Genomic DNA, 17442 nt, shown 5'->3' with positions numbered 1-17442 from the left:
CCTTTAAAATCTTTTTTTTTTATAGATGGCATCTTGAAAAATGATAACTTCAGCTCCTGGAGCAACCTTTTTCTTCTTTGTTTTACCAGTGGGATTACACTGTCTGACTGTTTCCAATAATAAGCTTTCAAATGACAAATCAGAAGTTCCAGAACATAATGAAACATTGGTTAGCTCGGGAATGGTTGAGAAAGAACTCTGATACTGGGAGAACTGCAGGGCTCAGTAGATGTAGGTCTATAAAATTCTGGAAGTTGTTCAGCTGGAAGCTTCCCAAAAATCTGAGTACTTTCTGTTAAAGACGTAGCTTCCACACAGTCTATGGCTGCATTATCATGAGCTGGCAATGGATTTGTTTCTGCCAAAGATTTTGTATGAGCTACATATCTTTTGTATGCCTCCGGATCATATTTAGTTTTATCAATTACTTCTCTACTGTAAGGGAATATTCCTGCTTTTTGAAAACCACTTTTCAACAATTCAGGTGGTGTTTCATTCCATACAGCAGTGAGGAGATTGGAAAAGTCACGTTTGCTAAATTTTACCCCTTGATGATGTCTTTGGTGACGAGTTAATTTTTGGTCCCAAGTAGATTTCACACTCTTAAACACTGCTACATCCATTGGCTGCAGGATGAATTATCATGCTCAACATTGTTGTCAGTCAAACAATGCTTCACATACTGTACTGTAATTGAAATGGTGGCATTCTTTAGTTCTGTGTCATATTTTATAAAAGGAACCGTGGTTTAAAAATATAGTAGACTTAAATAAAAAATAAAATATATCTCACACAAACTCAGTAGACCTACAAATCCAGCACATCAGGTATTCTGGTATCCATATGTACAGGAAGGCCAGTTTAGTTGATCCAGTGTGATGGCAAAAACAAGGTTACGGCTTAAATAAATAAATATGTTCCGGTAAGTTTGTTTGGGGCAAGTGTAACCCCTCCTGGTTACACTTGCCCTAGCTGATTGGTTACATTTGCCCCACATGGGAAAAAGTTGGGGTAAGTGTAACCATGCCTGGCATATCAAGAGCTTAATCAGTAGAGTAAAACGAATCTCATATTTGAAATTATCATGCAAAAGTTAGTTTGTAACCAAAAAATTGTGCAGTTATCTTTAAAACTGCAAAAATTAAAGAACAACAAATTCTGAGCATGTCACTCTCTCATAGAGTGATAATGTAGACATCAATTAAAGTCCAAAAATTAATTACCAGTTTATGTCAGATATGACAACTTATGGTTAAATATAACAAAGAAAGGAGTAAATTAACATGTGTGATAGGTCAGAGGTAAAAATACAGCTTCTTTAAGGCACCATAAGCCGTGGTTACAAACACACAAACTTCAAGCTTTCGCAACCCAAGGTTGCTTCATCAGGAAAGGAGAGGGAAAGACGAAAGGATGTGGGTTTTAAGGGAGAGGGTAAGGAGTCATTCCAATTCCGGGAGCGGAAAGACTTACCTTAGGGGGAAAAAAGGACAGGTATACACTCACAAACACACACATATCTATCCGCGCATATACAGACACAGGCAGACATTTGTCAATAACTACAACTGGCCACCCAGAAAAAAATCAATGCTCTGTACACAATGAAAAAAAAAATGGAAACAAATGTGTGTTTAGTTTAAGAGCGACAACAATTAATAGATCTCTGTTCATTTTAATGTTCAACGGACCAACATAAGAGAAAAAAATGTAATTATTATCACTCTAGTCCAATTTCACATCTGTGTGTGGAAGAAGAGTGTGTATATACATAAATAACTTCTTGTGTTTCACTTGATTTTTTTTTTATTTATCTTACAAAATATTTAACAGGATGGTGAAAATGTATCACCTGACCCTATTTATTATTGGATTTTATAAAAAAGAAACATGTGAAAAATTGCTACAATGAGGAATGAAATATTTTACAACTGTACACACTTTCTTCATTTTCAGCAGCATTCCAATCCTTCCACAGGTAGCCATTTTGAGCTTTCTAGGGCATCCCAGAGACAGTAATCTCGTTCTGTTACTTCTCTGTTCAGCTTCTCAACATCTATCTGCTGATTATGTTCTATAAAAAAGAAACAAATAACATCCTATGAAATATAACTAGAAAGAGATTAATCATTTAGACTAGACTTGGCTACTGTTTCTATGTTTCGGAACAGTGTATCGATACGTGGAACTGTTTCAGTGTTTCGAAACGGCTACTATGTTTCACTGTTTCGAAACAGTGGTGTTTCATTCCGCTCTGTGTCGGATAACGGGACCTGATTCGATCTCAAGCCAGCCACAGAAACTATCGTTGTTTCAAAATAATGCTGTTTCAGTCCACTTGTGCTTGGAATGGACTAACTGTATCGAAACAGTGATGTTTCATTTCGGTTACCTGATTCGATCTTGAGCCAGTCACAGAAACTGTATCGTTGTTTCAAAATAACGCTGTTTCAGTCCACTTGTGCTTGGCATGGACTAACTGTATCGAAACAGTGATGTTTCATTTCGCTTTGTCTCGGACGAGATTCGGGCACGGCACAGATACGGAAATACATTTAATATACTACTTCATCAAACTCTTTCAAGAGTGTCGAAATCCTTTTGATACACAACAGCATGAAGCTTAAGATTTCCGAAAATAAAGCTTTGTTTCTAATTGACTGCTCTATTCCGAAATGGCGTAATATATACTTTATAAACACTAACAAACAATAAAATAAAGCACACTACTCGCATTCAAAATAATAAAAGTGTGAAAAACATTCAGTTAAATTACACATCTCCTATAACATATGCTTATCTGTTGATGTACAGTAATCATATTAAAAAAATGCAAGTAAACCTAAAACATTTTGAATTAGAAAAGGCGTAGAGTGGCAGTTTTTAGACATATACGTAAATTGGATGCACTTGAAAAGCAATATTATTGACGGATCACTGGTGATGTAATGGTGAACGGGAAAGGCTAAGAAGCATGGTGGATTTATAGTAATGATTCGAAACACCTTAAAAGGACAAAAAAATTTTTCTCTTATATTTTGTCATTTATTCGAATTATGTGGCTTTATTTGTGAGTCTATAGTCAATGTGCCTATTCTCCACAATGATTTCTTTTGTGTGCATGGACATTAGCAGGCCGGGTATATATTATCCATACTAACGAAATGTGGGAATCCCAGTAGCGTATCCATTGTTTCTGCAGTTTTTTCCCGCCTCCAGTACAGTTCGTGTTGGTTCTTCTGTCTTCAGCTATGGCGTTACGAAGTCCGGTGTGGGATTATTTTATGAAGATACATCCTGAGAAAATTAAATGTAACTTGTGCTCGGCAGTGTTGTCGTTTTATTAAAGTAGTTCAACTTCTTCCTTAAACAGACACTTGCGACATAAGCATCCAACAGTTAATTTAAGTGAAACTCGTTCGAAATCAGTCTTTATGAATCTGGGCAGTGACGAAACCAGTTCAGTTTCCACAGCAACTGTTCCGGAATCTGCCATTCCGGTGCCTGTGCGTCAAGATGAACAATCTGTGCAATAAATACCCAGCACTTCCACCAGTTCAGTTCTGGGTAGGTGTGGTAAACAAACAAAGATTACTGGATTTGCATTAAGACCAGTGCCTTCATCCAAATGAGCCAAAATAGACGAACAGATTTCAAGACTTGTTGTTACAGAATACCTTCCATTTAATGTAGTTGAGAGTGTAGAGTTTAGAAAAATGACTTATTTATTAAATGAAAACTATGTACCACAAGTAGAAAAACACTCTCCCACAGTTTACTCTCTCAAGTGTTCGACAGCACACTAGTGCGAGTAAGATCTGCGGTGCAAGCTGCATCCTACATCTGCATTACAACTGATGGATGGACATCTGTGAAAAATGAGAATTATATTGCAGTGACTGCTCACTTCACTGATGAAAACTGCAATCTGAAGTCATATTTGTTATCTAGTTTTAAATTCCATGACAAGTATACAGCAGAAAACATTTCCAGTGAATTACAAAATGTGACTTCAACTTGGGTATCACCAATAAAATTGTAGCTTGCACTACAGATAACGCACCTAATATGGTGGAGGCAGTGATGATGTGCAAATGGTGGCATGTACCTTGTTTTGCACATACACTGAATTTAATCGTGCAAGCAAGCCTTGAACCGATTACAGACACAAGGGCAACGGTGAAGTCAATAGTGGAATTTTTCAAAAGAAGTCCTCAAGCACTTGAGAAATTACACAACATTCAGAAGCAAATGGGCTTCCCTATTTTAACACCGAAACAAGTTTGCCCTACGAGATGGAATTCCACATATGAAATGTTTGACAGGCTTTTGAAAATCAAAGAGCCTTTGCAAAGCACCCTTGCCATCCTCAGTGTGGATTCACAAACAAAACAGTCCAATGAAGACTGGTTAGTTATTGAAAAATCTTGTGAAATACTATCTCCTTTTGAACAAGTCACAACAGAAATTAGCAGTGAAAGAAATGTAACCTTGTCAAAAGTTGTCTTATTAAGCAAAGGTTTACAAAGTCATTGTCTGAGACTGAAAAACTCAGATCACAGCAATGAAGCCACTAATACAGTAATTGCTAAACTTGAGGACGGAATCTGTACCCACCTCGTTCAAAAGTTTGCAGATAAAGCAATTGCTTGTGAGGCAACATTACTGGGTCCTCGCTTCAGGGAGCATGGTTTTCCAAAAACTGGGCATCGATTAAAAGAAACAAAAGATGCCATAATTAACAAGTGCTGTGCAATACAACAGAACCCCACTCGGTGTTCTACAGAAAATCCGCCACCAGCCAAACCAGTTGAGGTGAGCACATTCACTTCTAGCAGTGGCAACATTTGGCAAGATTTTGACCAAGCTGTAGGTGGCTTGATCCAAAGTGTAGACAATCCACGTGCTGCAAGTATAGTCGAGCTTGATAAATATATGAAGATGCCACTGATACACAGATCACAAGATCCATTGCTGGGGTGGAAAGAAAATCATGTGTTGTTTCCTACACTGTTTGAAATAATGAAACGACGTCTTTGTATTATCGCCACCTCTGTTCCATGTGAGCGCATATTTTCAAAGCAGGGGCAAACAATAACAGACAGACGATCCCGTCTTTCAAGCGAAAAAGTATCAAAAATGATATTTCTAAACTACAACTTAGAATAGGTACAGCAGATCTACTCAGAAATGAAACAGGAAAATTTCAACTGATTTTGTTCTTCTCTGGACAGAGTGCACTGAATTTATATTTGACTGTATTTTGTTTAGTCCACTAAACTGTGCATGTAGCTACCTTACAAGAACATTTTTCTCAAATTTTTTGCACACAGAAGACACGTTTTTGCTCACCATTCAGTGAGTTTAATTTTTTTTTAGTATGTTATTTATTCATTTATGTGTCTGAGAATAATTATCTGATTTGTGTATGTATATGTTTGTGTGTATATTTTTGTAAATGTGCTGTGTTTGGTTATTACACTATAGGCATCTTGATACTTGTGTATGATAAAAAATTCTCAGGCAAATCGACAACTGTACTTCGATACTTTTGTTTTTGGCATTCAGATACTGTGATAAAAATTGCATTTCTACAACAACATAATTTCATCTCTGATTTCCTGGGCAAGTATATAATAAAATGATAATATATCTGCTTGCTGTGAGTACTTGAGGGAACTCCATGTACCTGTACCTCAAACAAACTTCTTTAGCAAGAACTATAAGTGGTGTAGAGGCAGATTTGCCATGATACAGGTATCACAAAGACATTACACTGTAGGAACTGCCTTAAATTTTCATCTGGATTTTATACGTCAAAGAAACATACGAATCTCTGCATTTCAGTTACCTTGAAATGTTTTCCTGTTCTATCAAGTGTACTTACTATGAGATGTATCCAGCTAACTTGTGAATCTTTGATGAGAAACTGCCATACTTGACCATTGCGCTATATCCTCCAGTCTGTTACGGTAACTTTTTGATCTGTGTGCATCAGTCACTTTGCATCCTGCTCTGTGTGACAAACAATTGAAAATTTAACTGCGGGTAGTAAAAGTGTGTGCGGCATACTCATAAATGTTAATTCAGTGCCTCACTTCCAGGATGTTATCTCAATAAATTATATCTCATGATATGCCTTTTCAAGAGCACATACAGATTATCACTCATAAAACCTATCAAAATTATGCACTAGAATACAGGGAAACGAGTTTGGCAAAATCTGTTATGTCAAACATATTAAGTCTGACCTCGGCCAATTGGAAAGTATGAAAGTCACATGACACGAAAGCAGTGCATTTACTGCTACACGAAATATGGAACTGCAAAGACGTCTAAGTGAAAGTTTCACACTTTCTGCGATATGATTCGCGGTCTCGCACCTCATTTGTGTTTTTATGACAATATTTATACAGTAGACACTCAAGATTATATATAATGTGAAGGCCTATACTATTATAAGACACAAACTGTTTCACTGTTTCGAAACAGCGTTTCGAAACATTACATTGTACTGTTTCATTTGTTTCGAAACAGTTTGGTGTTACAGTTTGCCCATCTCTAATTTAGACAATAAAAATCACCCCATGTGGTACATGTTGCCAAAGTAATCACAAATTCAGTTCAACAAGAATAGCAATTATTGTGTCAACATATGGTGGCAAAATAACTTAAACTGCGTCAGAAAGCTATTCTATTACCGAGAAGCAACATGTATGTTTCATTCCAACACTAAATTTTTATAACGCACAAACTGTGACAAAAACAGCATTACACACCATCTATTTGCAAATCACTAAATTCCACTGTTTGTTTACCTCTAATCCTGCACAACTGACTCTCCATTGATAGGCATTCATGACGTTTGCACATAATTCCAGAATGATCCCACTAACAAACCACCTCCTGCTCCTCCTCCTCCTCTGGGTGAAAGAAGCTAAGATCTTTACTCAAAAGCTAGGAAGTGTCAATTTTTAATTTTATTTCCTCCGCAGTCCATTGGCCCTAGTCAAATACAATACTACCACACAATCTTATGCTTTAGGAATGGAGTTCCTATGAAAGCTTCAAACCCAAGTAAAGGGACAATATTCTGAGCACAGAGAGGTCACTATTTTCTGAGCAGAGGGGACATTGGACAGCTTAGAGGTATTTAAAAAAGGATTCACACTTAGAACAGATTTACCAGTTAAAAATACACTTTTTCCCAGGCAAAAGTTCATTTTTTCCATGTTAAATAACAATATACTTCCCCTCGGAGCTGTAAAACTTATCAATTCTTTTAATGGTGAAAGTTTTATACACCAGCATAGCAAATTCTGTCAAATACAATAAAGTGGCACTGAAATTGAGATTGCAATGCACTTTTGTCAGCTAATCATAGCCATGTCACATGACCTCACCAGCCAACAACAGAAGATATTCAGAGCATAGGGCACATAATATAGTCAGCCAAGCACAATCACTGTTAAGTAGTACAAACACACAAACAGGAAAAGTTAATGGTTCAGTTTGGTACACGTACAGTATACTGTAGCTACAAGAAAAGCTAAGCTTTCACACATAATAATGGTCATCAAAACTTTTTTCCTGTTTTTTTCTTTTTTCTGAAGGTGCAGTTAAGCAGGAGCCTAAGAGCACAGCTTAAATTGCAGCAGCTGAAAATTACTGGCAAGCACGATTATAAATTCGCTGCTGTGCACCGAACATTTTGTGGGTTACCTGGCTGAATGTATGTTATGTTCTGTTGAGCACTTGGACTTCTCCGTAGAAAAAACCAATTACATGTGATTTTTGCTCAAAAACTCAACTCACCCCTCTGTTTCTTTCTTTTTTTTGTTTTACAATGTTAAAACAACTAATGTCATATGCACCCATGTCAGAACCTCAGAACAATAACATGAAAAAGGAGTCAAAAGCGACTACACATTAAGAGCGAACAATGAAAGGAAAGACAGCTAAAAACAAGGACTTCCTCTTGGAGGAAGGTCCACAAAATATTCTATAAAGACAATGGAGGTCCTAAACTAAAGATTAAATGTCCTTTACCTATTGCTACGACAGATAAAACACAGTCAATAGCCTGCGCATCGTTCAGTAAAACAGCCAATAACCCAGATGGCAAATATACAGTAGAACATGGCTGAAAAAAGGGCATTCGGTCAGGAAACACTGAACCGTCGAAGATTGACGACAATGAGCACAAAGTGGTGAGGGAGACCACTTAACAAACGGCAATGGCTAAAACGATAGTGCCCAATATGTAACCTAACTAAAATGATCTACTCGCAGCGAAAGGGCTGAGAGGAGGTCGGCCACGCAGCTCAATGACATTTAATTCCCAAGAGCTTATTCCCATGAAAGGAAGACCAGTGGTGATGCCAAAGTGACACCTTCTGCTGACAGACGGCAACAAGGAGATCATTGGGAGGTATGGAAGAACTAGCAGGCTGAGGTAGGAGGACTGCAGCCTTGGCAGCAGTTCATCCTAGAGCCATCAGTGTACACAAAGGTACTACCGCAAAGTTCCGTGCAAAGGTGGAGAAACTTACACCAATAGATAGAATCTGGAGTAGTGTCCTTAGGAAGTGAATGAAGTCCGAAGTGAGCATGAGCCACCACACGAAGCCAAGGTGATAAAGTGTTCACACCCCCTGGGAACGTGGCAGGCAGCGTGAAGTTAAGCTGCAAGAGCAATAGCCAAAAGCGAACTCCAGGGGTAACAAAGAAGAGAGACGTGCCCCGTACTGGTGTGCAAAGGAGTCATCATAGGAGGAGGCATTGGACAGGTGGCCACGCATGGTGGAAAAATGGCATGTGTATCTGCTGAGGAGACCATATGACAGTGGTACTTCAGCAGGTTCTGTGTATACAGACTCTCAACCAGGCTAGTGTAAAAGGCACCAGTGGCCGAATGGATGGCACGATGGTGAACTGTATTTAAATGGTGTAAGATGGATAGACATGCAGATGCATAAACTAAACACTCATAGTCTAGTTTCGAACGGACAAGGGATCAGCACAAACGAAAGAAAGTGCTCTGTCCACTCCCAGGAAGTACGAATGGGAACACACAGGACATTAAGGGACCAAATACAGCAGGCCTCCAGATAAGACGTGGGAGGACCAAGAAAATTTCCTTTCAAGCATAAGCCCCAGGAATTTCGTAGTTACAGTGAAAGGAAGAGCAACAGGCCCAAGATGTAAACATTGTGGAAGAAACCCATTGCACCACCAGAAATGCATACAAACAGTTTTATCAGTGGAAGAACAAAAGCCATTGTAATTGCTCCACGAGTAAAGGTGATCGAGACATCACTGAAGACACTGCTCAAGGAGACATGTCTGTGGAGAACTACAATAGATAGCAAAATTATGAACAAAAAGGGAACCAGAGATGCCCCGCAGGAGACAGGCCATTGCAGGGTTAACGGCGATAGCAAAGAGAATGACGCTCAGGACGGAACCCTGAAGCACACTGTTTTCCTGGATAAAGGTGTCGGTCTTTTAAAAATTCCTGAAGGAAATGGGGCAGGCGGCCTTGGAAGCTCCAAATGTAAAGAGTACAGAGGATACCAGTCCTCAAGCAGGTGGTGTAGGTTTTCTCCAGATCAAAAAACACATCCACAGTCTAGTATTTCCGTAGAAAATTGTTCAACAAAGTGATAAGATAGTCAACTGCAGAGCAGCGCACCCAAAAATCTACACTGTGCAGTGGTTAGTAAACTGAGAGACTCAAGCCACCATACCAGCCAGGCATGAATCACACGTTCCATCACCTTGCAAATACAGCTGGTGAGAGAATTGGGGCGGTAGTTAGAAGGAAGCTGTTTGTCCTTACTGGGCTTAGCTATGGGAATGACAATGGCTTCATGCCAGAATCTGGGAAATGAGTCACCTGCCCAGATGTGATTGTACGTATGATGGAGGAATTGCTTGCCCGCAAGAGAAAGGTGCTGCAACTTCTGAAAGTAAATATTGTCCAACCCTGGGTTGGAAATCAGGATGAAGTGAGAGCATGACCTAGCTCCAGCATAGGAAAGGCAGCATTGTAGAATTCACGATTCTGAGAGAAAGGGTATCACTCGAGCCTCCTCCATTCGTTTCCTCGAAATCTCCGCAAAATAGCAGCCTAAGATGTTGGTGATAGGAACAATGACATCAGCAGCTATGGTCAGGCCGGAAATTGGGGAATGGACCTTGGTGCCAGAGGTTGGCCCACACAACAGAATAGGGAGCAGGACTGCTAAAAGAACTAGAGAACTTTTTTTGCTACCCCCAAGCACACAACAACACTGAGCACACAACCATTTATAACGAATACTGTTCGCCATTTTAGGATGATGGTTAAATATGCGGAGAGCATATGTATGCACAAATCGAACTGCGGATTCCATCAGTTCACCAAGTGACCACAATACTGTGCACTAAAGGTGAACTGCGAGGAAAGGAACGTTCTACGGCAGTACGGTTAATGTTTGTAAGATATTCTATCTGGTCATCACAACTGGGGAAATGTTGTTCGTCAAAGGTCACCAGGAAGGAGTAAAGCCTGCAGTGCCAATTGGTTTACACGTAGATGGGGTAGGAGTCAGCAAATGGATAGTTGTTTGAGTATGTGTTAGAGAGAACAGACCACTCGAGATGACAAGCAAGTTGGGCAGTGCAGAATGAGATGTCCAAATGGGTACAGGTGTGTTTGGAGTCTGACAGGAATGTTGGTCCTCCAGTGTTAAAGCAGATGAGGTTGAGCTGATTGAGATGGTCAAGAGAGGGCACCTCTCTGACACAAAGGGGACGGTGCGCATTAAAGTCTCCAAGCTGTAAAAAGAGGGAGGGAGTTTCCCAATAAGCTGAAGGAAGTCCACCCTGGTGACACCGAATGACGGAGGTATGTAGACGGTAAAAAGAGAAAAGCTGAAGCGAGGAAGGAAAATGTGGACTGCAACAGCTTGCAGCTAGATGTTCAGTGAGATAGTCTGACTATGAATGACATCCCAGACAAGCAGCATGAATCCCACATGAGATGGATTGCTGTCTTGGGGGAAAAGGTCAAAGCAGACGGGAAAGAAACGCAAGAAATCAAAGCAGTCACGAGGATGCAATTTTGTTTCCTGGACACAGAAAACTAGCAGAAGCTGCGATTCCAAGTGCAGCTGTAATTCCTCCTTGATGGATCTAATCCCATGAATGTTTCATTAAAGAAGAGTCCCGATGGGGAAAGGAGTGAAGAGAAAAAATGAAGGGTTGACATATCAGTGGCAGCTGAATGCCAGCCTTCAAAGAGTCACTGTTACAGGGCACAGAGGCTGAAGGATCCCTGCTCCATGAGATTTACAGAGACAACGGCATTCTCACTGGGTCAGCCAGCAGATTCAAGGGTGGAGAAACGGTTGGTGATACGCACCGGCAAAATGGAGATCGGCCGGTGAGGGTATCACGTGGCAACACCGTGAAGACGATCTCCAAGTCAGTGAAGGACTCCTTTCCTTGGAGCCTCTGTGGTTGGCAGATGAAGACTCAGGTGTTTGTTGGCTGGAAAGATGTAAAAAATCTTCGTGGGAGTATTCCTTCTGTCCTTTCCAAACTCTGGTTGCGCAGCAGGTGATTTTGCCGCCGAAGGCGAAAATTTGGTGGCTTGTTGCATAACTGGAGGAGGAGGAGATGGGGATGCTACCATGACACTGGGCAATTTTATAACAATGGTGCTAAATTTGAGGTCGCAAGTCTGTGTGGCCATATCCTTCGTGCAGTGAGGTATAGCAAGAACGATACTGTAAGTGCCAGATGGTAAAATGCAGGGCTTCCGACTAGCCAATAACTTGCACACAACAGGGTAAGGTACTTTTTCTTTCACCCAGATCTCCTGGACAGCCCGCTAATCAAAATACAGGGGACATTCTCGGGATGAGGCTCCATGGCCGCCGTTGCAATTGATACAATTGGGAGAAGGAGGCGGGCAATCACCCTTGTGAGCACCCCTACCACAAATAACACATATGGCCAGGTTTTGATAGGACATTTGAGTAACACTGACATTGGCAGCAGCAAATCACGTTCGAAATGTATGGTCGGACCATGATGAATTCATAGCCTGCTTTGATCTTTGATGGAGGCACTACTCTATCCGACATCAGAAAGCGTGCGTGTAGGCACGAAGGATGCATCAACCTTTTTTATCACCTGATGGACTGCAATGACGCTCTGACCAGAGAGGTAAGTTTGGATTTCTCCCAAGGTCAGGCCATCGAGCAGCCTACTGTAAATAACACAACTTGAAGAATTCAGCATTCGATGGACCCGACACAAACAGGATAGCCATGGAGGAGTGGAGCTACAGGCTTTGTCCGAGAATCACAATTAGTCTCCAGAAGCTGTCATTGCATAAATGAGAGCAGGATTTCACAGTGCCAGCAACTGCATCAAAACCTTTCTGAATATTAAAAGAATCAACAACTGAAAAGGACTGACTACCTTGAGTACGCAATACCATGAGGAACTGAGGTGTAGCAGGGAGAGTCTAGGAATCTTTAGCCTCATTCCAATTACGTTTAGTAAGACTGAGTTGGTGACTGGCTCACTGTAAGAAAACTCCCTATGGTTGCCAGCGTCTGTGATGGAGAGCTCCTTCCAACTGGGGGCCCCCCCTCAGAGGGGATCTCTTCCGTCTTAGGTGATTGTTCACACCTCAGGTCACACCTCCCAAACGCCTGACAGAGGGACTAATTGGCAATTTTGGAAAATAACAGCTCAGGCAATCACCCCTCCCTAGGCCTGGCCTGTACCAGGTGTACGTGTGAACCCTACCTGTCAACCAAGGGTTGGGAATTACACGTTACCCAGTCACCTTTTACATGTCAGATGCATGGGCCAGCCTTCAAGAGCATGCAGGGAGGAAGGAGAAACAAAGAGGAACCTCAAATGCTGCAGTGGAGGAAGGGTAGGAGATGGAGAATGAAGAAAGAAAGAAAGAAAGAAAAAACAGTAGTGGGATTATTCTGACTCTGGCTACAGAAAATTAAGAACACATTTTCAAAAATATGCCACACGTTCCCCATGGGACGAGAAAAAGGATAGCTGGAGGATAGACATGCAGCATAGCAGGGAAAAGGTGCTGCAAATGCTAGGGCCCAAGCACAAACACACCAAAGTGCTCTGAAGTATAATTATACTTATTGCCATCTTTACTGCACAATTTGTAATCTATGAAAGAGCTAAAAGAAATATGAGGGTGAATCAAATGAAAACCTTGAATTTGTAATAACAAACTGAAATTTTGCACCATTATCCTGTAAGTTGGTAAGCGTGCTACAAACAGTGTGCAGAATGGCCTGTAGGAGGCAGCATAGTGCAGATGCACACATACCGTCACAGTATCAGTATAAAGATGGCCGCCCCACTTGCAACTTGCACCAGGGAAGAATAGCGTTCAGTTATTCAGTTTTTGCATAATGAAGGTGTGAAACCTATTGAAATTCATCGACAAATGAAGGTTCAGTACGGTGATGCATGTTTGTCACAGCAGCAAGTCTATGAATGGAGTAGGAAGTTCGCAAATGGTGCGACTTCAGTGGAAGATGCTCCTCATCTAGGTCAGGCACGGGTTGTGATTCCACACAACATTGCAGCAGTTGAAGCCATAGTGAAGGAAAACCACCGAGTGACACTGAATGACACTGCAGCCCATTTACATATAAGTCATGGGTCCGCACATCACATTGTGCATGATGTGCTCCAGTTTCACAAAGTGTCTGCAAGATGGGTGCCACGGCAGCTGACTCCTGAAATGAGAGAATGACGTGTTGATGCTTGTAAAGAACTTCTTCGGCACTTTGAACGAAAAGGTGATGGCTTCCTTGCAAGAATCGTTACTGGGGACGAAACCTGGGTTCACTTCCACCAATCGGAAACAAAGAGAGCGAGCAAGGAATGGCCCCATTCCTCATCACCAAAACCAAAAGAAGTTTCGAAAAGAACCATCAGCAGGGAAGGTTGTGCTGACTCTCTTTTGGGATGAAAAGGGCATCATTTTGGAGCATTACATGCCTAGAGGGACCACTGTCACCAGTGCATCATACACAGATCTCCTAAAAAATCATCTGTGGCCTGCAATCAAATCAAAGCAACATGGATTGCTGTCAGCAGGTGTCCATTTGCAACATGACAACGCAAGGCCCCACACTGCCCATACAACAGTTGCCACAATCACAGACCTGCATTTTGAGTGTCTTCCTCATCCACCATACTCACCAGACCTTACCCCAAGTGATTTCCATATGTTTGGACCACTCAAAGACACAATGGGAGGAAAGAAGTTCCGTTCTGATGAAGAGGTATGCCACGCGGTGCATGAGTGGTTGTGCGGACTACCAAAAGAACTTTTTTCTAAAGGAATTTATGCACTTTGTAAGCGCTGGACGTCTTGCATTGAGCATGTGGGAGATTATGTTGAAAAGTGATACAGCTTTGTATCACTGCTGCACAATAAATAATATTTAAAAAGTATTTAAGGTTTTCATTTGACTCAACCTCATATGAAAAACTAACACTGAAGCTTGGTCTTTCTTAGCTTGTGTTGCTCCTTAATATATGTCAAACACAAATGTGCCAGTAAAATTTTAAACAATGGGTTAAATGGCAGGTTCTGGGTCCAAAATTTTACTAAGTGGGTGGTCCTCAAACTATAAAAGTTTTGAATGAGAGTCAAACACTCCGTGATTTACAAAATTTAGCACACACTCTCACACTTAACATAATTCGTCTTACGTAAAATGAAATTTAGTCTGAAAGTTACACTTCTCAAACCACCATTCATAATATTTTCCTGAGACTTGTTAGCAATGTAAACTATTATGATGTCACACTCATCAAAAGCAGTTTGTTGGAACGAAGTATAGCATAGTTTTTGTTCTAAAGCCTTTGACCCTTTTTGCTGCCTGCAGACATCTGTGTGTGCACTGTATTTTTCTTGTAAATAATGCTTTTTCTTTGCAACTTATGTTTCATTCTGGTGTTATTTTCTTGTTTATATTATATTGCTGCAGCATTATTCTGCAGCAGTGGACTAAAGTAAAATTCTTCATTAGAGTATGAGATCTTACTAGTCAATATTACAGAACTTTAACAGAAAACTAAAACAATGAAAAATTACCAAAATTCTAAAAACATCCCAGCTTTTCCTAGATGAAAAAATTCCCATGTTTTTCCCGGATTTCCTGGGGCGTATACTCCCTGCCTTACAAAGAGTCGGGGAAGGGGGGGGGGGGGGGGGGGGGGGTTTGTATGGCAGCTGTTTGAAAAAGAGGAGGAGGAGCTCTACTGCCTCTCTCACACTTTAGTATTTTAATCTTCCTATTTACTCACCCACATTAGGGCCATTCCATGCTAATTTCATAAAACATTCCTGCATAACCATCAGGGATTTTCATGAAATTTTGTGCGAATATTTGCACAAATTCCCAAACTTTACCCTTGCCAATTTAATACTTGCATAAATATAGTCATTTGTTTGATCCCATAGCACAGCTATCAACAGTGTGCCTATGAGTTTTTGGCAACATTGAGACATATCTCCATTCCCCCTAAGGTAAGTCTTTCCGCTCCCGGGATTGGAATGACTCCTTACCCTCTCCCTTAAAACCCATATCCTTTTGTCTTTCCTTCTCCTTCCCTCTTTCCTGACGAGGCAACCATTGGTTGCGAAAGCTAGAATTTTGTGTGTATGTTTGTGTGTCTGTCGACCTGCCAGCGCTTTTGTTTGGCAAGTTTCATCATCTTTCTTTTTATATATATATATATATATATATATATATATATATATATATATGTGTGTGTGTGTGTGTGTGTGTTTCCCTCTATTATATATAAAATAGAGGGAAATATTCCACGTAGGAAAAATATATCTAAAAACAAAGATGTGTGACTAACCAAATGAAAGTGCTGGCAGGTCGGCAGACACACAAACAAACACAAACATACACACAAAATTCAAGCTTTCGCAACAAACTGTTGCCTCATCAGGAAAGAGGGAAAGACGAAAGGATTTGGGTTTTAAGGGAGAGGGTAAGGAGTCATTCCAATCCCGAGAGCGGAAAGACTTACCTTAGGGGGAAAAAAGGACGGGTATACACTCGCACACACACACATATCCATCCACACATACACAGACACAAGCAGACATATTTGAAGACAGCAACGTTGGCCAAAAAAATAATTGCTTGAGAGAGAGAGAGAGAGAGAGAGAGAGAGAGAGAGAGAGAGAGAGAGAGAGAGAAACGAAGTTTAGCTTTATGTATCTCCAGAAGTAATTGCAGGATACAGCTGAAACTTGGCACATAACAACTTTCCAACACGAGGTCTTAGAATATAAAATTTCCTTCTCCCGCTGCTTTCCAATAGTTTACAAATTGAGGACAAAGTTGATGGTTTTTCTAAAAAGAAAATGCTAAAATTGCTATTTTTGGCATAGTTTTACAAAAACAAATCTTCTGCACACTCTTCTTAAACCATTTTCATTAGAAAGACCATGTTCTAAACCACCTAAAGAACTATATCTGGTTTTGCAATGGGTGTATATAAGGCCCTAGAAAGGTGACAAGTTGGAGGTGCATTGGAAATGGGCCTATGTTCCACAGGTACTGAAATTAAATCTGACATCTTTTATTATGTTCTACAACTGCTTGGTATTCTCTGTAGAAGATTATATCAAAGTCCTATTGATTAGGAAATGAGCTTGAGTCAGAAAAAACTGCAAATAAGGAAAACTTACTAGGTTTGGGAACCTGTGGCTGCTTTGGCACAGCTATCGGGTGTGGCCCCTATGGCTTTGGGCATGCAGGTTTTCTCATTTTAAAATGAACCAGCGATGGTTCAGCTACCATGCACCATACCAAATTATTGGTACATTTTTTATGTCTACACTAATGTTCCACATTAATCACAAATTATGATAGCACAAAATATGCTACTCCTTATACCAGAGTTACGCTACATCTATAGCATTACACAACAGAAAGACATATTAATACATCTCTATTACATGAATCCATCCCAAAAAAATATGAGGATGATTGGTGTGTACTTCATGAAAATTTACACAATGTGGCAGTGGTGCAAAACCTGCTGGCTATTTATATGATGTGCACTACAGTTGTTATGCAACAGTTATACTACCATGATCTCCACAGCCTTTGCAATGCACAGTTAAATTGTGAAGTTTATAACCATTTGGACTCTGCAGCTACAGCAGAAAAACAAACTGAAATATGTAATGATAACTTGTGACAAGAGACGTCCCCTTTTTGAAGTTTTTTGAGCTATTTGGACTTTATCTTATTGCCTAGTCATTAAGACTGTTAACTGATTTCCTAGACAGTACTAAACAATAACAGAACATAATAAAAGATGTAAAATTTAATTTGAATACCCGTGGAACACTGGCCC

General features: G+C 40.4%; 1 protein-coding gene across 2 annotated transcripts in view; it reads right to left on the bottom strand.

Annotated features, from left to right (window-relative positions):
• Window positions 1-1783: 1783 nt before the first annotated feature.
• LOC124798604 (tRNA selenocysteine 1-associated protein 1) overlaps window positions 1784-17442 on the bottom strand; it is a 66408-nt gene continuing 50749 nt past the window's right edge. For both annotated transcript variants that reach the window (XM_047262077.1, XM_047262078.1), the window contains exon 6: window positions 1784-2074. In XM_047262077.1, the coding sequence (XP_047118033.1) occupies window positions 1953-2074 (122 nt within the window). In that variant the 3' untranslated portion in view covers window positions 1784-1952. The remainder of the gene's footprint in view (window positions 2075-17442) is intronic.

This window comes from Schistocerca piceifrons, chromosome 5, assembly GCF_021461385.2.
Source record: "Schistocerca piceifrons isolate TAMUIC-IGC-003096 chromosome 5, iqSchPice1.1, whole genome shotgun sequence".
In the NCBI taxonomy this organism is placed as follows: domain Eukaryota; kingdom Metazoa; phylum Arthropoda; class Insecta; order Orthoptera; family Acrididae; genus Schistocerca; species Schistocerca piceifrons.
This window is presented reverse-complemented; position numbering and strand designations above follow the sequence as displayed.